This window comes from Apus apus, chromosome 4 (assembly GCF_020740795.1).
Source record: "Apus apus isolate bApuApu2 chromosome 4, bApuApu2.pri.cur, whole genome shotgun sequence".
NCBI lineage: Eukaryota > Metazoa > Chordata > Aves > Apodiformes > Apodidae > Apus > Apus apus.
In genome coordinates, this window is record NC_067285.1 from 103,763,519 (window position 1) to 103,788,236 (window position 24,718).

Here is a 24,718-nt window from a genome sequence, read left to right on the forward strand (position 1 = left end):
TCTTTTCAGACTTTGGGCCAAAAAGATAAATACATAGGAGCTATCTGGACTAACTGGCTTGTAAAATAACTGAGGCCATGCTCACATCATCCTTCTGTTGAGTCATTCCCCCCCACAAAAAAAAAGAAAAAAGTAATAGAATGGCTTCAGAAATTAGATATTCCTCAATATGACTGAGGATATTTGAGATGAAATCTTTGTGTAGTCTCTGACTGTAGCATGAGAGAGACTATATGGATTTCTATCCATTTTACTGAAAAGGCATGTCAGAGATGAGCACTGTAATTGATAATATCATAAAAGGAGTTACTTGTGAAGGTTTCACGGATATAAAGCATATTTCTAATTTGGCATCCTGTGGGAAAGTCATATTCTGAATTATAAGGCATAGAGCATAAAACTAGCTTTGATCTTTTAGAAAATTACCCATGTTGAAGACACAAGCAAGTAGAAGGGAAAAATCAGACAATTTGTCATCTAGGGTTAGGATATGATGGTATATTTCATGGTTCTGATCCATAAATATGTGAGAGACCATATATTACTGTGCTTTATCCACTGGAGGAATCCTGATTTTTTCCCCCATGGATGCATATATATATATATATATTTTTATTTATTTTTTTATTTTTTTCTACAGAGTATTGTTAAAATTAGGTACAAATGGAATCCATCCCTTTACAGGTGAGGAGATGAGGTAAATTATGATGTGCATTTCAGAATCAAACAGCAGTTGCTTTTCATAGCAAGAAATCTGAAGTGACATCACAGATTTTCCTCTGATAGGTTAGAGGAATAGAAAGTTCTTAGTATGGGCTATGCATTGTGTGAGTTATGACCAAGGCAAATCCAACAGTGCATGCAAATGACATGCTGTCTGTCATATACTGGGTCAACGTAAAGGCTTTAGTGAGCAGAAGGAAAGATTTGGCTTTAAAGATTGGACATTTTAAGCTTTTATGGCTTGTGGAGTTTTGCATGATTTTTACATATGGAATTTCTTTAAGATTTCAGCTAATCATTGACAAATGCTTCCTGAGCTTCTCACTATTTGATAAACCAGATGTTTTCCTTATGTAGAGCATTGAGTCTCTCAAAGTGGATTGGAGTACAAGACATCTGACAATTCTCTCTGTTGTATTTGCAGAGAATAGCAACTATAAAACAAGCCTTGAATGCACACAACATCAGTTTCTTTCTGAGGGGAGGATACTGGGTCTTGGTGACTTTAGCTGACTCCAGTTCAGGTAAATATGTAAAGAAAACTCCCAACACACCAACCTTTGAATGCCTGTCCAAGTTCTGATAAGGAGGAAATATTTGCATCAGTTTGTATGTGTACATGTACACATATATGTATATACTTACTTGGTACTTGTAACATAAAGATACACACCTAGATATTTATGCATTTATGCAAAAAAAAATTCTAGACATACATGCACACATGTATATCTGGATATATTTTCATTTGGTATTTGTTAACAATCATCACCAAATAAATATTTCTTCACATTTTCGTTTTTTCATGCTGCATGATTTGCTTCAGAAGCTTCTTGCTTTTTTCTGTGTAAACATGACATTAACTAAATACCTACATTATAAAAAATGGTGCCTTGAAGTGTGAACCAACCAGGCTTAAGAAAAAATCATCTGTTGAAGTACTTTGGCTGCACTGGCAGGCCTGAGAATGCAGAGCTTCTTTACTTCAGCCATCAACTCTCTAGATATAATTCCAGGCTTGCATCTTTCATCTCCAAATCGACTAACATGAAGTTTGCTGTAGGGTCTCTACATTGCTAATGTAAGATAAATTATATGCTTTTTTGCTGTTTAAAACAAATGTAAACAAGTGTTTTGCATGCATGTCTTGAATCTCCGGATTCATTGTCTACCTGGAAACTGGTTAGAGAGAGTATGTGTGCAATGCCTTAGTATTTTGGACCGAGGTATCTTGAAATTATGTTTTAAACAGAAAGTTCAGCTTTGACTTGAACTTTGTGTTAGAATGGGCCATCATTCTTATTTGTGTATCACATCCCAAAATATAACCTTCTTTCTTATTTCAGCGTATTGTGAGAGAACAACTTAGCTGACCACAATGTTTTCCTGAAAATACTGGTGTGATAATTTTACCTGTCAGCTCTCTGCAGAAGATGAAGCTCTTTTATCTGGTCACTAGCATAGAAATGTGCTACAGTTTTGTTGTGGTACCTCGTCTGGTTCAAAGGGCTGACCTGCATTAGCCAGAGCAAAAGGCTGGGATTGGAAGAAGCCCGTGTTCACACCAGCCTTTCCCAACATAAGTCCTTGATGAGCTCATTTGTTATTCAGAGCCTTAGTTTCTCCTCTGTGAAATTAATACAGCCCTGCTTTTGCAACCCCTGTATACAGGGTATGTAGTAATTTCCTATGATAACTTTAGATTCCTGGAAAATAAACCACCACTGAGTATGCAACTAATTTAATCTTCAGGATGTTGTTTTCTGTTTCTTTTATTTTTCATTTGGTCCTCTGTCCTTCAGTCACAAGTCACCAATTAATTTTATGTGGTTGCCTTTTTGAAGAAGCTACAGAAGGAGTGAAAAAAAAAAAAAAAAAGGTCACATAAGTAAAAAGAAATGTTTTTGTTCTGGCAATTACATTAAACAAAAGGCACAAGAATGTGACTGATCTGAAAGAGGACATGCTAAGCTGTAATTTCATTGTGCATTTCAGACTCTCAGAGGATTGGAGGAGGCAGTGGCTACTGGGCTATTGTGGTTCTCTTTGTTATCTGTCTAGTTGCAGTTGGGGCTTTCATCCTCTACAAGTTCAAAAGGCAAGTAAACCTTAATCAACATCATATACATTTTAAGAGTTAGATTTATTCACAGATCAGCAAAACAGAGTTTGTTATTTGAAAAGGAGATTTCTTGAAGAACTGCAAAAAGCCCACCACTAGGAAAATTTTGTTTTTCTGACCTTTTCAGACATCAAGGTACTGTGCTGATGCTTGCTTTCATTTGCTGTGTTCCAAGATAAATAGCAGCAATATGGGAACTACAGAGAGTTTTTTCAGCTTGTCTAAATAATATCATCAAGAAACAGAGCTGAGTTAAAATATTATTCCTGATTAATTCCTACCTCATTAGTCCTAGCAGTTATGAATAAACTAAAGCTATCTGCAATGCTGATTTGCTTTAAAAAGTAGTTTTATCAAAACCCAGATCTCTCTGGAGTTTGTCTTCACACACATTACATTTTAATTGCTGGGGCAATGCCATGTGGAATGACTGATGAAAATAGATTAACATTCATTTGACTCTAGATTGTGTTGAGGGGAGAAATAATTCTGGAAGTGGCCCTTATGTGAGACATTCTCAAAATTGACAAGGGATGCCAGGCCAGCCTTTGAGAGTCCAATGTATCTTCAGTCTGCAATAGATTTTAATCAGCTCCTGGGGTGCTGTGCAGTTTAAACAATTGTATTCTTGTTCATGCATCTGTGTTATCAATGCGTATGGTCTTGGTCTTTTTGCATCTCTGGGCCATTTAGAAATTACTGGGTTTGAGAATTCTGAAAACAAGCCTTCATCATCATGAAATCCTGGTGTCCTTACTCTGTTGAGAATTCCTATTGATTTGTCTTCTTTTTTAAAGTTTGACTTTTATTTGAAATAAACGTTAAGTTCATAAAAATTGGTGTGGCACTAAGTTTGTGATAGCAATAAGTGTAGACAGCATTTTAGTATGAGTTTGTTTACAACTCAATAGAGAAAACCATTTTTTTCCAAGAATATCTTTGTTTTCTCACTGCAGCACTGAAGTCTCTTAGAGCTCATAGTGGTTGATTGCTCTAAAGGACAAAGCACAGAATGCTGTACCAGACTGTCTACAACTGAATAAAACCCCATTTTTCTATTTTACATGCCTGAAGCAAGGAAAATCATAAAAATTGTTGATGTGATGTAGTTATATTGTTTCAGTAGCAATACATGGTGGATTTGCAGTTTGTATTGTGGGATCATAAAACTTGCTTGTGCTGTCTTTCGAAAGCTGTATGATTTATATCTTTTATTAGCTCTTAAATGAGAGTAATTAAATAACAGACACAAGTACCGCATGGCAAAAGAAGTATAAAATATTCAAGAAAGGAAGAAAAAAAGCTATTTTCATTGAGTTATTTTTAAAATGTCCAGTGAACCATTGCTTTAAAAAAAGAGCTTTTATTAAGGAGGAAACTACAGTAGAATTTACGAATTGCAAGCCTTAATGTTGCTAACACTTCTATAATAATTTGTGAAAATAATTTGCATTTAAATTTTCTGGGAGTTTAATTTAGGTGTAAGTGAGGAGAACTGTGAGATAAATTCAGATGTTTCTGAATGCTGCTATGGCATTGATGAATGACCATGCAGTAGTATTCAGTTTTAGTCTGTATCATATCTGTTCCTGAGACATTTGAGAGAATTATTTTTAAATATTTCTGCTTAGCTTTTCTGAGATGACAAATTTTTTTGGTTGCATCCTTCATTTGCAATTTCCTGTTCAAAGAATGTTGAGTGCCTAATTGGTGCTACATTTGAAAACTCACTTTTTCCTCATGTGCTTCCTATGAGCTCCTCTCCCACCAACTTTTTAATCCCTTAAAAAAAGTCTTTCTTATGTATATAAAGATGGATGTTAAATTTCTGGATCTTCATGGAGTACTTACTTGCAAGTACACTCACTTCCAAGTCAGTACAGTGAATATATAAGTTTCCAAACTGGTCCGTAGCGACTGAGGCTATGAAACTGAGTGTCCTTCATAGATATAATGGTTGTAATGCACAAAGGCAGCTTGTCAGTATTATATGCCTCTATATTAAGATCTAATTTGCTGACATAATGCTGTAGGAAACAAAAAATGTTCCAGAGAATTACACTTTCTGGGCCCTGTGGTAACTCAGAGAACAAATGCAAATATAAATATGAATTATTTAGAGGTAGAAATTACCGACACGTATCAGGTGTTGAAGTGTTAATGCTGTCCATAATTTTTATTTATGATTCACAAAATTAAGGAGACAGAAGACATTTGGTGGTGTTTTTCTTTCATTTGTGGAAGCTAGTAGTCAGAAAATAGTTTTCCCTTCAGAAAAGTATTAAAACTCCTTTTTTTCCATAAGTCAGGGTAATGTTTATTGATCTTAGTTTTATCACTACACTAATTGTGTCTGTAAGACAGTTGGCACTGGGACACAGTCAAGGCAGGTGATCTGCAAAAATTTCATGGACATTCCTTGGACTATTCTTTATTTCTCTCTCTATTTCTCTCTCTTTGCTGTCCCAAGTGACAGTTCATTACTGAAGTTTAAGTTTGATACCTGGAAAGATGCAAAATGGAAAGACTGGCTTTCAGATAAGATGGTGACTGGGTTGGCAGGGAGATTACAGCTCAGGTTCTTAATTTAAACTAATTTTTGTCAGGTCAGAATTGCAAGATGAAAGATGGTGTTGAAGAGTCACCAGGGACTAATCTAATACCTTTTTCATTAATCTTTAAGGGCAATCAGGACAGCTATGATAAAATTTGCTGCTCCTATTTAATTTCTCATTTTTTGAAAGCTGCAATACCCAGTGCTAAAAATCCGTGTCCCTTGCAACAAGTAAATCTCACAGAATTAGTCTGGGGGAAAGCAGTAATCTAAAAATAACAGTTCTGCATAAAATTCTGTGTCAGATGCTCTGTATGCAGAAAACAAGGAGGGTGATTTATCTAATTAAGTAGGGGGATAGGGGAAAAACAGAGGCAGATCCACACAGAGGCAGTGGGATTTTGACTCATTAGTTATATGCATAGTGAAAACCAGTGCTGTCTCATCACTGCTGAAGGAATGGCCATTAAAAAGCAAAGGTTAAAATACTACAATTTCTCACTGCTCAAAACTAAATTTGTAGGGTCTGCTGGAAAATCAGAGCTGTCATGGCTGTCTAGGTTGCATCATTTCTGCTATGCTTAACTCCCAAATACTTAATACTTATGCATTGAAGGCATTTATAATTTGGTCTGACCACATACACTTTATCTAATGGCCTATTTCTGCACCTAGCCACTTCTTTCCAGGAATATGTGCTTGAAAAAGTGGTGCCAGTGTCCCTGGAGCTCATGGAGTGACTCCTGACAATCCCAAGAGTGGTTAGTTGCTTTGGACAAAAATAACAAAAAACAACTAAAAGCAAAAAAGTCTTGAGACACACAGGGTTTTGATCCTTTGTGATCAGAATAGACAAGCAAATCGTCCACTAAATGAAAAGTAAATTTTAGGTGATAAATCATAGAATCCTAGAACTATTCAGGTTGGAAAAGACCCTTGGGATCACCAAGTCCAACCATCATGCTGATGGTTTTAAGGAACTAATTCTAGCCATATCCCACAAATGAACAAAAGTTGGTTTAGATAGTTTGGGGGATGAGTTTTCTGCCTGGCAGCACTGAGTGAGAGGTGATAGCCCAGCTGCTGGCTGTGGCTGCAGCACAAGGGGCAGTGCAGGCAATGGACGCTGGTGGCAGGTGAGCCAGGAATCATTTACCTTTTCTTTGCTCTTACATTTTGAGGATGGGAATCACCAATCTGCTGCCTCGAGCAAACAGCATGATGCAATACTCAAGAGCATGCTTCAGTTGTTAAAGCATCCAGGTAAAATGGACTACAGCTGCTTCCTTTGACCAGAACAATATGAAGCAGCTGGAGGGTTTTTTTGAGTAATCAGGTCTTTTTTTAATACAGATCTGAGACCTGTATATATTTTTCTATATCATACCATCTTTACTAAATTTGGTTCAGTAACAACACAGTTTTTCCATCCCCTTTGAAACAATGTTTATATTTTTTGTGGGTTTCAAGTTGTGATCCAGAAAACATTTCTTCATCCTTTGAGGGCAAGTTTGTATGGTGTGGGGTCCTGGGCAACAGTACAGAGAAGGCAAATAACACTGTCTGCACTAGGCACAGTGGAGGAAAGGAAAATTATCTTAGCCACATCAAAGCTGCCATGTAATCATCATGTTACGTCTGTTAGATCTGAAATAATCCTTCTTTTTTACTTCTCTATAACAACAGGATATTGGAGTAGCCAAACCAGAGCAAAGATCTGGCTTTTCTGTTTAGGTATTTTACCTGGTTAATAGTAGCAAATTCAATTTCAAAAAGAGTGTGATTCTGTGAAAAACTTCATCTTTTAATTTCTATGCAGACTACTGCCTGTGTACTAAGTGGTGCATACTTTGTTTTCAAAAATAGCTGTGAATCTACTTCAGCCAAATTGACACTGTTTGTATTCCTTTTTTCCACACTACCTCCAAATGCCACTTCTGGCAAATGAGGCCCCTCCTGGGTCATTTCCACAAACTGGAGCAGAACTGTGTTATCTTTCTGCCTCATTGACTTACTGTCTCATTTTCAGTCTCTGAAGAAAACCTATCCGTTTTCCCCACCTTGCTTATACTACTTTTATGTTCCATGAGAGCAAGTTTAGTCCCAATCCACACCATTTAATTATAAAAAAAACAGGCCCTAATCTAATGTTCCATAATATTTCATAAAAACATCCTCAGAAATCAAAGTAATAGCATGTAGAAAAGATACCTGAAATGAAAGAGGCAAGTAAATCTGGAGTACTGTAAAGCACAGAGAAGTCAGTAATCTGAATATTAATCCATACATAATAAAGCCAACACCACAATGTAGTATTCTGTTTAATGGATTATTATTGTTAGTTTTATTTAAGTTCCAAGAAAATGCTGCATTATTCCATATTCTTTGCCATGTGAATAGGTTCCTAGTTTTTATACTAAGCAGAATCTTAAACAAGCCTCTGGAAAATTAATGATGTTGCATAAAGGCCAATGAATATTGGCTCCACAATGAAGGAACTGAAAGCCAAATAAACTGGAGAGTTTAAGAGAGTGGGAATCAATATCTCATTCCCCTCCTGCTGTTCCTTACTGCTGAATATTTTAAAGTGCAAACAGTTTGGGGTATGAACTGATTAGAATGTGTGAATATAGGGAGGAAAAAAAAACTTTCTGTAGTATCTTCTGAAAGGTGTGGGTCCTGGAGAGCTTGGTGAAAGCCATGTGCCATGAAAGCCATGTTGATTAGTACTTCTGTGCAGAATTAAGTCTCCAGTTCATATTTTTATGGTACTCAAAGCAGGCATGAATATTTCTTCTTGTTCATGTTTGAAATAAAATTAAAATAAATGAGTGAATAAAATGAATGACATAAAAATACTACAGAGAAAACAAAAGGAACTAAATATGTAAACCATGCAGTGCTGCTCAACGGAGGTAATTTTCTCCAGTGACTGATGTGAAGCACATGCATTCTGCAGCTGAACAGTAAACCCCCAAAAGAACCTATTGCACAATCTTTTTCTCTGTTCTTATAAATGTGCTTTCAATTTTTCTATTGCTGATATAAATCTCTTGGGTCAAATTTCATGTCTTGTCATGTTTTCACAGTAGTCTTTTATGTAGACCCAAGCATTGCAGCTCTGCTTACTTCAAACAGCTATATTGGACTCAATATAAATTGCTTCCTTAAGAAGAGCAAAGCACATCAGAGTACACAAGAGTTTCTCTCAGTAGTATTAGGGGTAGCAGATTCCTTCTGTTAGAGCAGCGTTAAAGCAGTGAAGAGCGACTGGAAAATTGCCAGAATCAGGCCCATCTCTAGCAAGGATTCAGTAATTCAGATCCTGTTTCATCCCACAATGCAGTTGTCCCTTATAAAGAGAACATCTGGCACATGTGTTAGAAATTACTCTAGAAGAGACTTGAAATATCATTTTCTTCAATCTTGTTGAGTGTCTTCCTTGCAAAACTGAACCAATATGAAGCACGTAGGGATATCTGTAATGTGTAAAATGTCAAATGCTTGCAGTGGATGCCTTCACAAGACTTGTTATATTCTCCTTCCTCCCACCCATACTCCATGTTTTAGTCCAAGTTGCTTTCCTCTGTATGTGTGAGGAGCAAAGGGATGTACAGAAGAGAGACTGAACACCTCAACTTAATACCTTCCATGAAGGATCTAGTAGTTAGCAATTTGGCTCACGAGGTTTAGGTGAGGGAGGAATAACAGCTTATGTGTTTTCTCCTTTTATCTGTACCCCATAAAGAAGTGCTCTTAACAACAATAGTTTGTGGTTATTTGTGAACTTGTTTAGAGATTTGTGAGGTTTCTTCATTCAGGAACCCTTAATATGTTTAATAGTATGTCTTGTGATTCTGGTGATCTCTGACTAGGAAGTCTTGCCAGAGATATGAGTTGAAGCCTCAGGATTTACACCAAAGGACACACACTTTGTTCACCTGTCCAGACAGGTCCTTCAGCCTGGGCAGAGAACACTTAGACTTGCAGCTTTGCTTCCTGTACTTAACTTCAAAGGTCAGATGTGCCATATGGGTTTGCAATGGGTAACATTTTTATTGTGTCAAAAATATTTTGGTAATGCCATTGATGCTTCTACAATCTGTCATAAATAGTTTTGAGAAGGTCCCCTAATTATTACAGAAACATATATGCTAATTCCTGTAGATGTAATGCAAATACAGTCTTGTGTTTTGTTTCCCTTAGGCATTTAGTGGTGGACTGAAAGTGAGCTATTTGACAGGTTTGATTCAGGTCTGATTGAGAGGGATGTTGTTTTTCCATATGACCAGTTTCATTAGCAGACATATTAAAAACAGTCTGGAGTTACTGGCCCTGGAGAAAAAAAAAAATCAAAATTAATTACCTAGTGTATTTGTTTTGGTAATGAAAAATGTCTTTGCCCCTTTCAATGGAGCTTCTTTCATCCAGTTAACAGGAGGAGAGTGATGCAGGGCTTGGTTTTATGTGGATGTTTGTGTTGGTGGAGCTGTCAGACCTGTTGAAGTGGTCATAGTAACACAGTGTTGTGCCATCATATCCTCTTTCCATCCTTGTCATTTGCATTTCATTAGTCCTGTGCTTTATTTACTCCATGCTCACAGAGATCCAGAAGAAAGCAAGAGCAATCAGATTTCTTTCTGTGTGCTGCTTATAAATAATGTGATAAAATACTTTATATATATATATATATGTAAAATTTTATGCGTATACATATACAGATGTGTGTATGAACATACATAGATATCTAGGATGCAGTTCATCTCTTGGATATCTCAAACTAAAGGAAGGAGATCTTTCTCAGTCGTCTTTCATTGTTTTGTATTTTCTATGTATTCTAATTATTTTATGGAATGGAAGGCGCTCTTCAAAATAGTTTGCTGCAGTAACTTTCATCTCAAACTAAGATGGTGACAGCTGCTAAAGAACCTTTCTTCTGAAATGACATTTAAAGACAGATCATCATCAAAAGCCTAAGGAAAACAGAGCAAAACTGTGTATTTATCCAGCTTTCAGACTGCTGCCAGAATATGGAGCAGAAGGTGGTTGTTTTTAGAGAGATGCCTAAATATTAGTGTCACTTTTTCTGCTTTCATGGTCTAAAGGAACTCAGCAGAAACTGAAGCTTAACTTCAGCAGTTCAACCCCCTTTTCTCTTTTCTTCTTGTTCTCTGCCCATTGCAATAATCTGTGTTTAAGCACGGACTTTGACAGCCATGATCTGCTGTTGTGCTGATCGAGCTGTCAAGCCACTCTTGAGGTACAGGAAACAAAGCTCACAAACTGCAGCTCCCTCATCAGAACTGTCTGCTTGATGCCTAGGAAAGAATGTCCTTATATGCCCACACAGTTTGCATGTGAATGCAGCTGCAGCAAAGAATATAGCTGTTAAGAAACGTTTAAACCACACATTCTGTTTCAATGTTAAAAGTCCCTGATTATTTCCTTTGATTTTATCAAATCTAATTTAACTCAATCTAGTTAAGAACTCTTTATCAATACTGTCTTAAGCTTCCTAGACTTAGCCATGGTGCTAATTGTTCACTAGAGATGATAGAGCCATGTCTTATTTACCGTTATTGATGCCTGTTTACCTTTTTACCCCTTGATCCTGGCCTCCTGGTTCTTCACTCTCTGCTCCCTTTCCATTCCTTGTCTCCTGGTTTTTCTCCTACTTCTTTTTCCTCCACCCTGATGGAATATGAGAGTGCCATTCAATGCTATCACCCCTCAGTGGCAGCCCACCTCACCAGGGAGATGTGATTTCTGGAACCAGGACTGAGTGCTTGTTGAGCCTTTTTATTGCTTCAGCTCTTAAAATAGTTTTTTTCTGTGTTTTTAGTACTTGTTCTTTTCAGTATTGTTAGTTGTCTGTCAATCCTAGTCAGAAGTTGATGCTTAATTATTACATTAGTATAACCATCGTGATAAAGTGGTTTTATAAAACTTGACTGAGAATAAGGAGTTGGTAAGTTTAGGTTGTGAACACAAACCTGGGGAAGGGTGGGATCGATGCTATTTTATGATTCTGGAATTACTTTGCTCTGCTGGAGCTCTGCTCCAGTGCCAATGTGTGTGTGGCACAAAGGAATTCTACCACAAGACTTTTTCTCCTTGTCCAATTTAGGAAACTGCCAGGCAGAAATGTGTATGCCCAGATGCACAACGAGAAAGAGCAGGAGATGACAAGCCCTGTAAATCATAGTGAGGACACCCAGAACATCATCCAGGGTGAGGAGTTTATTGATGATGATCTGGACTCTCAAACACTAGGTAACGCAAGAGGTAACTTCATTTTTGGTTTATAAATTTCCATAAGTAATTGATTTTTAATTGATTTTTCTTTTCATTTTAGCTTTTTTTTTTTTTCTTCTTCATTTTTTGCTCAGTTTCAGGAAGAAACAAATAGTACACCACTAACAAAGGATTATCTCAGTTATCTTTTTTTGACTTGTTTGTGATACAGACTAATGTATGGATGACTTGCTATATAGAGCATGAGTACAGAGGTAGTATAGTTTAATGTCAGGAGACTTACATGGACAATTTTAGAGAGAAATTATATCTGTTAGAACAGAATATAATAGGTATCCATTGAATTAACCCCAAATTAATGGAAAATGGAGTTCAGCCCAGAAGGATTTGTGTAGTCAATGTTTCCATGATTTTGGTTTGATTGTATCTAGATCCATTGCTATATCTGCCATCATATTCTAGTGGCATTTAAAGTTTTCATTATTAGGAACATTAAATTTACTCCTGTATAAAGCATATCATAAATCTGCCCTAACTTAGCTTGCAGCTTTCTAGTATCCATGGGGTGATAAGGAACTCATGTGGGAAACTTCTGTGACTGCTCCTCAGTGCAGATGATTTCAGTGTCAGGTGGTAGTGTATCTCCTGACTCCTTGTGGTTGTTCTTAATGTAACATGGAGTGCTGATCTATAAAGTTTATTTATTGTAAAATTTACCATTGTGTTCAGACTGCTTTCACATCAGTCTGAAAAGTGTAGAACAATAGAAAAAGCTCTCCAGTTCCATTTCTGTCTGTTTTGTGAAAATAAATCAGATAAGCCAAAGCTTTCGGGATTTGTAGCAGTAGATTCATGGTGTACCAGCCAACTATAATGTCTTCATGCACCCACGGAAGAAGATGTGTTTTAGCTGCACCAGAGGTAGCCTGGGGAAGGACAGAGCTTTGGCAGAGGAGAGAGTTCTTTATCTTGGGTTTCACCTTTATCATTTGATGTCTTTATTTTCATTTGCTGAACTGTGTGCTGCTTCTAGGTTTTTGGAGGTGTTAGCTTTGACCATAAGGGAAGAATCCAGCCTCCTGCTTTGCTTTGTGTGTTTCTGTCTTTCCTTTGACAACTTTTGTCTATGAGTATCACTGTGTTTTCATTTGTATTTTGCAAGATGTCCTTGTCTGTTCTCCTGACTTTACCAGAGTTATTCCAAAAACAATCCTGGAAAAACAAAGTTTCCATTAAAATTGTTTCATCAGCTCATCTCCAGAGTCTTTAGAGGAGAAGGCTGAGTGTTAACAAAGTCCTTCCAGATATGCCTGTTAAAGTGGAGCATTCGAACACCTGTAGTAATGTACAAAAGCATAACTTCTTTTAATGATAGAAAAATCCCTTTTGCCCTATAAAACACCTTGGGGTGCTGGAATAAAGAAATGCTATCCTGATTTGTAACTCATTCTAAAGTAATCCTTACTTGCTCTGCAGTCGTTATGCAGATAAAATCATTTTCTTCTCTGTGGGCAGAACATTATTAGCGTTAAAGAGTGCAAAATCATGATGTTTTGATGTGAAACCTAAGACAGTTAGCAAATGCAGATCTCCAGGTGATTTGTGCTTCTGCCAGCTTGTCAACACCAGCAGCATTTCCAGCAGAGTATAGAGTTCATTTTTCTGGATTGTAATAATCCACATTTGTCAGCTACTGTACAGCTTTTAGACACAAGTCTTCAAGACATAAAACTATACTTATGCTCACTGTACTGTTTTGTTACTTGCAATACTTTCCACTGGCTCCAGAATTGCTCAGTACTGCTGAGAAAATATTTCTGTTAATGACATTCCTCTATTTTATCTGTGGCTAGAGTATGAAACATGTTACAATCCCTGCCTTTTATTCTGTTTTACAACATTATTTGCAGAAGGTTCCTATGCTATGGAGATCCCTTCTAGTTCTGGTGAGCTTTCTCCCTCCCTGTTGGGACATGACAGTAGCAGTCTCTGCTCCATGCACAGCAGGGAGGTACAGGCCTGGGTTTCTGTTTGTTCTCTCTCTTCTCAATAACTTTTGAATTTCCACAGTACAGTATTTCCGGACTCACCCATCCACTTTTTTTGTTTTCTATATATTTTATGTTGCCTACTTTATCGCAACCCCCACCTTGGGACTCCTCAACACCATTACCTTGCAGTGACTCCTTCTGGGAGAAGTGGCAACTTGAACAGCTACAGAGTACCCTTATTGCTGATGCCGGTCAGTGTCCAGTCCCAGGTCAGTGGCATGTCGAATGGATGCCTCAGGTTCCATTCTCCTCCCTCACCTGCACCCCTCGAGACAACTACACTTTTTTTTAAGCCACAAAGAGAACCAACTTATGCTGTCACTGGGACAGAAACCCTAGGAATTTGCCACAAATCCACCACTATGAGCAAAAACTTTATGCAAAAGTACGCTGTAGGTAGATGGAGCTGTTGCACCAACCTTCACCTGACCTGTTGTTTGATAAAGCCACTCTCTTTATGTGTTTGACTTTTCCCTGCAATAAAAGGGGGATTATTTATGAAGTGCCTGAAATACACTAATGCTAGCCTTTTGTTTCTGTGTTTTTGTAGGCAATCACTCAGGCGTGGTTTTGAGCATCAACTCCAGAGAGATGCACAGTTACCTGGTTAGCTGATATTTACCGCTGAACACAAAAACCGAAAGACTCTTCTCTGTATCGTTTTATTTTTCCCTGGTGATGTTAAAAAAATGCAAATATGACTGTAAATGCTGGTGGAGAGGAGGTTTGTTATCAGTCCTGTGGAAAAAAGGGTCCATCATCAGTTACCAAGGGAGAAGGATAATACATCTTGCATTCACTCCATGGCCTGGGAACTCATTACGATTGAAACTCAAACTATGGTAGCAAATTTGTAGCCCTAGGCACCTTCAATGCCACCTTATTTCTTTTCTGTATATGCTCTAGTCCTTTATGTTTATTTTTAGAAAAATTGACTGTAACTTTTCAATTATATTTTTAATTGAGGTATTCAGCAGAAGGCTGGCACTTTTCAGCCTAAAAAGGTGATTTTTACACAAGCAACTAAACCAGAACAGATGATTGGTTGATCATGATGACTTTTTTTTTTTTAGGAGGCCAAGTGTTTCTGTACTGGGGGAGGACTGAGTGAGGAGTCAAATGCACTCCTACTCGTTAAACCAAGCTCTTAAACATGTGTGAGACAATCTAATTAATTTAGGCTTAGGCCCTTCTGTGCATTAAAGGAAGTACAGTGTTAATTAAAGATATCTCATAATATAGGATAATACTCTTCTAACTGTAGCAAGTCCTGACAAACCATCAGCACCCATATCTCCCCAATCCTACCCTGTGTAAAAGAAAAACACCAGCTTGATGCTGTTTCCAGACCAGGTGCCTTCACTTGCGGATGGTCATTTCCGTTGCCCTCTTCTTGTATCCTCAGCAAGCTCCTCTAGGACGACGGCAGCTGCCAGATGAGTTATCTTGTAAAACCCCATGCTGGTGGCCTGTCTCTTTTTAAATTTACAGAGAGTGTAAATACCTCTTTTAAGTCACTTTCTTTGTATGGTTATTTTTTTAAAAACTTCCTCTCAAGACAGAGGTTCCAGGTAGGTCAGAGCTCTCCTCAGGCATGGCTGGGTAGTGCTCTGTCATCCCCTTCCCACTCTCATCCTCCTTTGGGATTTTTGTTGGCTGTTTGCCCTTGCAGGCAGGGGTGGGCAAAATCTTACCTGACCTTTTCCACTCGGGTTGGTTTGACAATCCAGAGAGGCATGAGGAGGATGGGCAATGATTTAGGGGTTCATATTTCCTTGCTGTCACCACAGGGTGTCACTCAGTCCCTAGCACCGCTGGCCCCTATTTCTGTGGGGAGGGTGGTGGGCCTTCTGAAGGAGCTGCCTGGGGAAGGCTTGTGAGTCAGGTCAGAGTTTCCTAATCCCAGTTCAGTGAGTTGGGCCAGAATTTCCTCATCCTGACCTGTGCCTCCCTGGGGAATGAAGTGCAGTGAATCCACACCCTGCTGATCATTAACCTGTGGTTTACAGAGCTATGTAGGAGGTGGACTGCAGTGGGATGAGTTTAAACATCTGACATCCTATGTGTCACAGCTGCCTGGGATTAGGATGCTTCTCTCAGAAACCTGTATAATATCTTCACTTTTTGCCTTTGATAGAGAATAAATAGCTCTTTACTCACTGAATGTCATACCGATGTTAGTGGCAAACTTGCACACCACCTTGCTTAAGGAGGATACAGATAGTTAACTACATCTTTCTGAATAAACAAATGGAAAATAATGAATGCTGGTAAAACAGAAAAGAACTGTCTTAAAATTATCATATGCATTCCATGTAGCCATGGATATCCTAAAGCATATTGTCATGAAATGCAATGGGCTGGGATGTAATAATTCAGCGTAGTACTGTAGGCTCTCACAAATCCCACAAGATGTATATGTAAAGCACAAGAAAATCTAGATTATAAACCTACTGCAATGAACTAGGTGGAAAAGCTTAACTCAAGATTCTGAAAAGTGCTTGCTTTGCTCAGGAAAATATATTTTTTAATTGTTCTAAATTTTCTGCCTATATAGTTATAGTGCCATGCAAATCGAGTTACAGAGAAGCACTGCTCTAGCTGACTGTCGTATGCCAAACTGTGCAGAAATCCAAGGTGTCAGATGTATCTGAGCCTGGGTTTCTTGCAGAGAAATGCAAATTATAAACATGCGGTGCATTGGAAACTCTTGGGATAGTTACACCGGAGGCTTTCCCTTCTCACCAGCTCTTTATGCTTTTTCTAGTGGAAATGAGCTGGAACAGAGAATAAAATGGTACTACAAACAGCTTACTTATTCCTGTGAAATAAATCTGAAGTGGGTTATTTGTATAGGGCAGGTGAGTGGCAGATTAGCCTCATAGACAAGGGATGGGATGGAAGTTCTAGCTTGGGGTTGTTCTCCCATGGTTTATCTGCTTGGCAAAGGACACTGTCGGAACTAAGTCACACACCTACTTTATGCTTTAACAGCTACTTTTATACATTTAATACAGGTTGATTTGTGTCTCTGATCCCAGGAGTCTTTTGGAACACAGTAGAATATTTAACTGCTTGGTACTCTAATTAACACTTAGCACAATATAGTGCCTGTAATAATGTTTTTCAATGCTTACTAATTTGATTCACGCAACACTCCTGTGAGGTTGGTTTGTCATGTCTTAAAAACACTGTTTTCTAAAGATATGTCAGTATTGCCATAACTGTATCAATAATATCCAGCAGATAATAAAGGCAGCCTTTCACACCCTGGCAAGAATAACTTTAAAATCAATTATTTAAACCTGAGAAAAATACTATTTCCACTTTCCCATTCATAGTGTCTTGGTTTATCTTTAAATGAAGTACTAGCTTTTGAATCTCTTGAACTATGTCCATGATATCTTAGCATTTTATCTTTTTTTTATATCTAAAATCTTGATACATGCATATACAGAAGCACAGAGTTCTTTCTATGATCACACATGCATGCACACACATGCAGCATTTGTACATATTCCAGTTAAATTTGTCAGTGAGGAAGGGTGATTTGATGGCTAAGAAACAGAAGATGGCTGTCAGGCACTCAGAATTTGGGCAAGTTACTTAACCTCTATGTGCCTCAGTTTCCCCACCTGTAAAATGGGCTGATATTAATTACCTACCTCACAGGGGTATTGTGAGGCTTAACTAATTACTGTTTGTTCTGGGTCTTCAACATGGAAGAATGTTGTGGGCATAAAATATTAATAGTTTTGCTTTCTTTGTTTTACTTGTAATTCTTGCTGTTACTAAGAGTAGAATACTGAAACCAGCTGCAATTGGTATAAATGTAAAAAAAAAAGTGTAATCTGCAAAAGGTACATTACTGATTAAAAAAAAAAAAAGTAATTTGATTTAAAAACTGTTACTGGAACATACCTTGCATGGTGGCATTGCAACAATGACTGTGATTTTGCTAAGTTGCACATTAGTATCTTAAACATATTTTTCTGTGGTGTTATTTGGTCAAAAGCCTTAGAATAATGGGTAAAGTGATACTTACCAACACTGATACTGAACTATAATGAAACCAGTAATAACTGGTGGTGTACTGGCCTTATTTATGTCTTTTGGCCTTCCTAAACTCTTATGGTTTTGTGACTTTAAAAACACACTGTACTTTTCAGAGCACTCCAAGGAGTCCTGATTTGAAGCATTCTAGCAGACCCATCAAGATTTACAGCGGTTATCTTTGCTTTCACATTTGACACTGAATGTGTCAAATGGTCCATCTGTAAAGTGCTCAGAAATACTCAGAAAACATGTAGGGAAAATCCACACACAGTGTAAATTAGTTTCTCAAAAATAAAAGCAATATAAATCTATGAATTATTTTATATGTTGTAGAAGAGGGTGGTGGAAATGACTGTGAAGAAATAGAAAGTGCCAGCACGAGGCAAGATGCTGTTATCTGCAACTCACATCCAATTTCTCTGCACTGTGTTAGGATATCCTCATTGAATTACAGCTTTCTTGTTGAGTTTTCTGCTTTCAGTGACCAGTCTAAAGCAGAGCAAAGTGTTTACTCATATCAAGTAGCTGAATTGTTAAATTACTGTCCTCTGGACAGACAGAGACTAATCAGTGCTTTGCAGTTAGTATTTCCTAGGACAAAGCAGATTTCATCTGACATGATTATGATGGTTAGCTGTGTTTTAGGTCGCTGAGACATCCCTTTAGCAGGAGTACTCCCCTACTGCATTCTGTCTCTTTCATAGAGGTCAGGAGAATGGAACTGCAGTGGTTTCCATCCTCCTTACATGAATACATGCTCAAAGAAATGGGGGTGGGGAGGTGGGTTAATAGTTAATTGGGTTAATGAATTTGAAAATGGAGTAATTTTAAGTAATTGAATACATGCACTCGTTTGCAGTAACTTTTGATGATGAACTGGTGGTTCTGATATTCTTTGAATTTCTGGTGTTACTTCAAGTTGAATACAATGTTGTTAATAGAATCAATGACAATTTCAGTCCTAGATTTTTCCTATGTTTCCTAAAAATCAATGTTTTGTAATTTTTTATTAATGAGGCTTTGAGGGGCAAAGAGGGACTAGCATTTTTATTTCTTTGCACAATCCCTGACAGCTGGAGTTGTTATTGTGTATCGATTGATGCCACTGTATTGTTTCCACCTTCATTTTTGTTTCAGTTTTATATGAAAGGAAGTGGATATTTCTCTCAAAGTACTGACTTTCTGCTAGGAAGACATTTATAAGTATTGAGCTTTATAAATATTAAGATGCAAAATTTTGTTGTGTCTTCTAAGTCCATCAAAAATCTGCTTCCTGTCTCCTTTTCTTTGTTCTACTCCTAGTCGCACATTACCTCTACAGCTGTCTTTTTGAGACTGGCATACAGCCTCATCTTTAGTCTGAGACAGTCTTTCTAAAACTGCCATTAGAATAGCATTTAATTGCCTCAAAATAGTTACAGGATCTGCTCAGACCATTTTCCTAAGGTTAAGTCTATATTTTCATGTTCCTTATTTCCATTCAGAATTTCAGTATCAGCCCTCTTGGTGCCATTTAAATGCATGTATTTTTTTCCTGTAATGGATATATATGTAATGGGGTTTTTTTACTTATTTTCAGACTATGATCATCAAAGTGAAAAATTTTGAAATAACTTGGACCCCCAGTTAGCTTTTGCAATTAAAAGCCTGGCCCTGCAGTCTTTGTGAAGTGTCACGCTGTGCACTTTTAATTTGTTAATGTTTCATAATTCAGACCTTTTACCCAATTGATCATCTCAGTAGCTTTTCTTCCCATTTGTTTTGTAACTCAAGCTGGAAGGAGTGCAGAAGGGTTCCTCAGTGTTGAAATGGCCTAGAACAGCTCGCTTCCCAAACCTGAATGGGAATGTTGTGTGAATAAGGTTTTTATTTTTCTTTTCAAGTACATTGCATAGAGCAGAGAGCATTATATATCCCATCAGGCAATAAGGACCTGTTATGATATTTCAAGATGGTGTGAAGACTAGACAATGGATTCCTCTTAAAAATTTCTTTCTTCCCCTGAAATTGAAACATACAGCAAGTTAGTTTCATGATCTTTAATATGTGAGATCTCATATTTGTGGAGCCATATATGACTGAATGAAGGATTTTCATTCTTTTCATAGAATCATAGAATCCTAGGGGTTGGAAGGGACCTCGAAAGATCATCTAGTCCAACCCCCCCTGCCACATCTCTTTCTTTTCCGTATGTGAAACTTCTCTGAATTAGTATTTTCAGCTAGTTTATGTCTGGTAGCTGAGATGATCTTCCAGAAGACAGTATCTGAGATAGGAAATACTCGAAGGCTTAGAAATACATATTCTGAAGTGGAACAATATAGCTATGTGATCAGTGCTAGGCTTTGACTATGCTCGACAAAACAAAATCTTTACAAAAGAGCTGTTATGGTCTGTATTAAAATACTTCTTTAAATAGTATCTGTAAAAATACATGTTCTTAATTATGTACTCTCTGTCTCTCCTTCCAGATTGATTTTCTTTTAGGGGTGACATTTACTAGCCCTGAAAAAAAGTGGATTCTTTCCCTTACACAAGTAATTCTGTTGAAAATTACTTCCATGCAGCAACTTAAAGCATTACATAAACTTGAGCTTTATTGATCAGACTTGATTTCTGGGTTTCTATAGAATTTGCATCCTTACACTAATTTGTTGCAATACAGTGGATGTGAAGCCTTATTGGGCAGGGATAATACATGCAGCAGTACATGGTGCTACTTAAATAATATGCCTTTGTTGCACGTATGTCTAGTGGTATAATGAGTCTATTAATCACTAGGAAGGCCAGGCATTCCAAATATCTTTCTTAGCATGTCATAGATTTTATGTTATTTGTTGCTAATTTTAGCCAGCTTTTGATACTTGTATTTGGTTCCTACTAACAGTGCCTGCTCTTGGAGATCAGAGAGCAAGAACTGGCTTATTCTGTTTTCCAAAATATTCATTCACAGCATTTGCTTATTACTTAAAACCGTTTAAAAAGGAAATCTTGAAAGAGTGAAAGAGATGCTTTTTAATGGGAACAGCTCACGTAGGAAAACAGCAGACTTGAATCCACATGGTTTTGGAGACATTCTTTTTATGAATTATGAACAGGCAGGACTATGCAGAAGGGGAAGTGTACATCCCAAACATCAGTAACATGCACATAGGCAGTTTGCAAATGATAAAAGTAGTCTAAAGGAGAATATTTTAATGCACTACTTCTATGTCACAGATTCATAGACGGGCATTTAAGTGGTTAAGATTACAGAAATCCATCACAAACGTGGGAAGATGCCCAATTCACTAGCTCCATTAGCATGTAAATAAATTCCTCTTTTGGGGTTAATTTTTTGAGATGCTGAACTCTCCAGAGAAGTGACCTGCATTGTTTAATGTTTCTAGCTTTTTGCTAAGTGACTTGGTGACACTTTATTAAAAAAAAAAAAAAAGTCTGAATTTCCACTCCCTTCTGTTTCCCTTTCTTCACTTCTTTCCCCTTCCTCTTTTTATCCTTTTCTTTCTCAGTATTGCTGCTGTTTCTTGCTCTTTCTTTCCTGTCTCCTGCTCCTGATGACATCTCTCTACAGTCTGCCTTTTTCTTCCTTGATTTTTGTTTCGCTTTATGTTCTGTTTCTACATGTGTTTTTATGTGTCTATGCACCTACTGTGTCCTGAGTAGGAACAAGAATCATGGTCCCTTCCCCATCCCTATCTCTCCTCTGAGCCCTGCTTGTACTATCTGGGTTTGTGTTGTGTGCTTTGTCTTTCTGCAGTCCATCCTTCCCAGTTCTTTCCCACTTTAAGGTTTTTTAATTGTTTCACTGTTAATTTTGGCTCTTAGTTTCTTGGAATCTTTCTGGAACTCTTCCTTTTTGCCTTTCTAGGATGTGTCTCAGCTGCCTCTCCCAAAGAGCACATACTTCTTGTCTGAGATGTGGATGAGTGTTGTACTCCCTGGAAGAATAATAAGCGTTGGTCTCTCTAATCCACGTATATATTGGCCTTGTTGTCTCTCCATAGTGGAAGATCATATTGATTGACTGACAGCTATACCCGTTATCTCCCAAATTGCATCTCCTGCATCATTTTGGGTGTTGGGGATGAGACATGGTGTTTGCTTGAGTTTCCCGGGGCACAGCAAGGGCTCGTTTGCTTTGGCAGCCCTTCAAGCTGGCAGGTACAGAGTTGCAGCAAGGTTGGGCAGAGATGCTTTGCCCCAGACTGTTGGGCTGCCTTTGTGTTTCCATATGGGAAATACTGAGGACCAAGTTACTTTTAGATAAAATGTTACAACTGGCAGCTAAAGAATTGGCAAGGTAACAAGGGTCCACTACTAATAGAGCAGGAATCATTCCCCTTGGGATCAATTTGACTGGTCAGGTTTGTGGAATGGGTCTGTCTGTATGCAGCCTTTCCTACAGGCAGAAGAAAATGGCTTGTTTTCAACCCCTATAAAACACAAGTTTAAGCAGTTACCAGATAGGTTTGGCAGAATCTTGTTTTGTAGGAGCTTGGAGAAGTTGATGGGAGTAAGATGATTGAAAAGCTCAGCAGTGTCTTTGCAGGGCAGAGCCTGTATTAGTGAGGGAGTGCATGTGAGAGAGATGCAGGAAGGAGGGGAGGAGAAAGCTAAATAGGACAAGGAAAAGCAGGGAGAAAGTCAGTTTTACCAGCGTGTTTGATTTTGCCATGAGTTGCTGGTTTTGCTTAAGCCCTTGAGCTTACATTAATTCATAATGGCAACTATTTTTAGTGTTGTTGGTTGCATACAGAGACTTTAAACCTGGAGTCTAAATTGATGCAAGACCAGGAACACATGAAATTATTGGCATTTCTACCTATAATTTATGAGGGAAGTGATTCACAGCAACATCTCACTTGAGGTGCATGGAAAAGAGGTTGCTTCCCAGGAGCCAGGTTGTGTGCTGCAGAGGTAGCTACAATGTAGGTTTACTTCCAAGGTGATTGTAAGCCATTTGCTAATGGTTTTCCTCCTTAGCTCAGCATTAAGGAAGGAGGCAAGGGAGAATAATGATTTTATAGGATGTGTCTTGGAGTTATACTGCTTAAATGTAATTTGCTAGAATCTCTTTATGAGCTGTAATTCTATAGTGTTTAGAGAGGATGAATGGAGTTGGTATAGTATTTCTGAACATAAATACCAGCCACTGGTACTGAACACGACTAGAAATTCTAATTTTAGGAACAGAGTTTCTCCATTTGAGTACAGCTCCTTTTTTTTTTATGTGTCACTGTCAAGCTATGATTTATTTCCTATGGGTGTGTGTCATGGGGTTCCTTGCTACAGTGCAGAAAGCTCTGGAGGGAAAATGTGATCACATGGAGAAGTATACTTGAATTCTTCCCTTTTGATCCCAGTCTCTTCTGAGTTGCTTTTCTCAGATTGTGGTTCTGCCAGTGAGCTGAGTTGATGTCAAAAGGGGATTAACTCATTGTTATCCTCTTGTGTGTGGCTTAGAAAAGTACAAGAAAAAATTTGCAGAGGAGTAGTTTATTGGAAGAGGTGGGAAACTTAATCAGCTGGCAGGGCACTTTGGGAAGCTTCCACTTTTGTGCTTTGTTTACTACTTATTTTTACAAATATGTACAGCTACTGTGATTTACCTTTTCATTAACCATAGATATATTTTTTTTTGCAAAAGGGTAGGTGGTTCTAAAGAATATCACATCAGTGCATTGCAAGTACATTTTAGGAGACACTGACATCACCCTCCCTCATGCAAATTAAATTACTCTGTATTTATAAAGCTGTACTGAGAATATCAGTTCACCCTGGATTAAGGTACTGGAGAAAGATTTTGAGTTGGAATGGGAGAATTTTCCATTTTTGAGTAAAGGATGAATACTGGCATATTGGCAGTGCATCTGTGGCTGTTTCAGCACAGGTAGGTCCAAAAATCTCTCATTCCAGACTTGGACAGATAAATCATGTCAGTTTTGCTGGCATTACCCATGTGAACACAAGGGGGAAAAACTGACCATTAAACCAGGGCCAAACAATTTTTTTGCCTAATTAGAGCTACAGCTTTTGGTAAGACGATGAAAGCAAATAAAATAAAAATTAGACTTGACATACTTCTTGTGAATATTCACAAAGCATTTCTTGCTACCCTGTTGTTCACATGAAGCATTATTAATTTGACATTGCAGGGCCAAATTCAACCCTAATTTATGACAGGCAGTTCCACAGACTTTGTCGGTTCAGCTTTGTGTCATGGAAGAAGGGTGCTCACCCATGGTGAATTTGAAATGCAGCTGCAGGCTAAAATCAGTCATCATCTCCCTGCATCTGTGCTGATACAAGTGATGGGCTGATTTTCACTTGCAATTCTTATTTCCATGGTTAGCAGGACAGTACTTCAGATAGATGTCAGCTAATTACAACCAAGGTAGAACTTTGATGTTAACTACTGGCAACTGCTTTTCCAGAATATGATCAGCAAATGCTTAACACTGTGTTTCTAACTGAATATCTGACAAAGGGGACATTTAAATCTGTGTAAAGGTTCTTAGTGGTTATCAGTTTGCTGTAGTCTGTACCTTTAACATACATGACTACATAGTCCTCTCCTTTTGCCTTTGCACATTCTAGTACTTCTGAAAACAGCACATGCCTTTTCCTAATTTTGTTTCAGGAGACCTTGACTTTGGGCAGGTTTCTTTGTACTACAGTATCAGGGCTCAAGGGAAGAATGAAATTAATCCGTAACTGGTGCATTGTCATAAATGGGGAAAAGTGTTATTTGTATATTTTTGTAAATATGTAACATTTAATGGCAGTTTTGTAGTGACGTGCTGTTTTTGAGAAAAAAATAAATAATGTTTGAATATGCTTAATGTAACACTTAACTGTGATTCAATTGCACAATTAATAGCTTAATCAAAACTCTTGTGCAATATGTAGTGCACACACATAACCAAGTATCTGTTAGTGATCCACAACCAAGTT

The 24,718-nt window shown here is 37.8% G+C and overlaps 1 protein-coding gene across 1 annotated transcript in view; it reads left to right on the top strand.

Annotated features, from left to right (window-relative positions):
• Positions 1 to 22,089, top strand: part of SORCS2 (sortilin related VPS10 domain containing receptor 2) — a 559,400-nt gene extending 537,311 nt beyond the window's left edge. The window contains exons 24-28 of the mRNA XM_051619037.1: positions 1,148 to 1,247; positions 2,719 to 2,821; positions 11,527 to 11,684; positions 13,835 to 13,914; positions 14,256 to 22,089. Of these exons, the coding sequence (XP_051474997.1) occupies positions 1,148 to 1,247; positions 2,719 to 2,821; positions 11,527 to 11,684; positions 13,835 to 13,914; positions 14,256 to 14,279 (465 nt within the window). The 3' untranslated portion in view covers positions 14,280 to 22,089. The remainder of the gene's footprint in view (positions 1 to 1,147; positions 1,248 to 2,718; positions 2,822 to 11,526; positions 11,685 to 13,834; positions 13,915 to 14,255) is intronic.
• Positions 22,090 to 24,718: the final 2,629 nt, after the last annotated feature.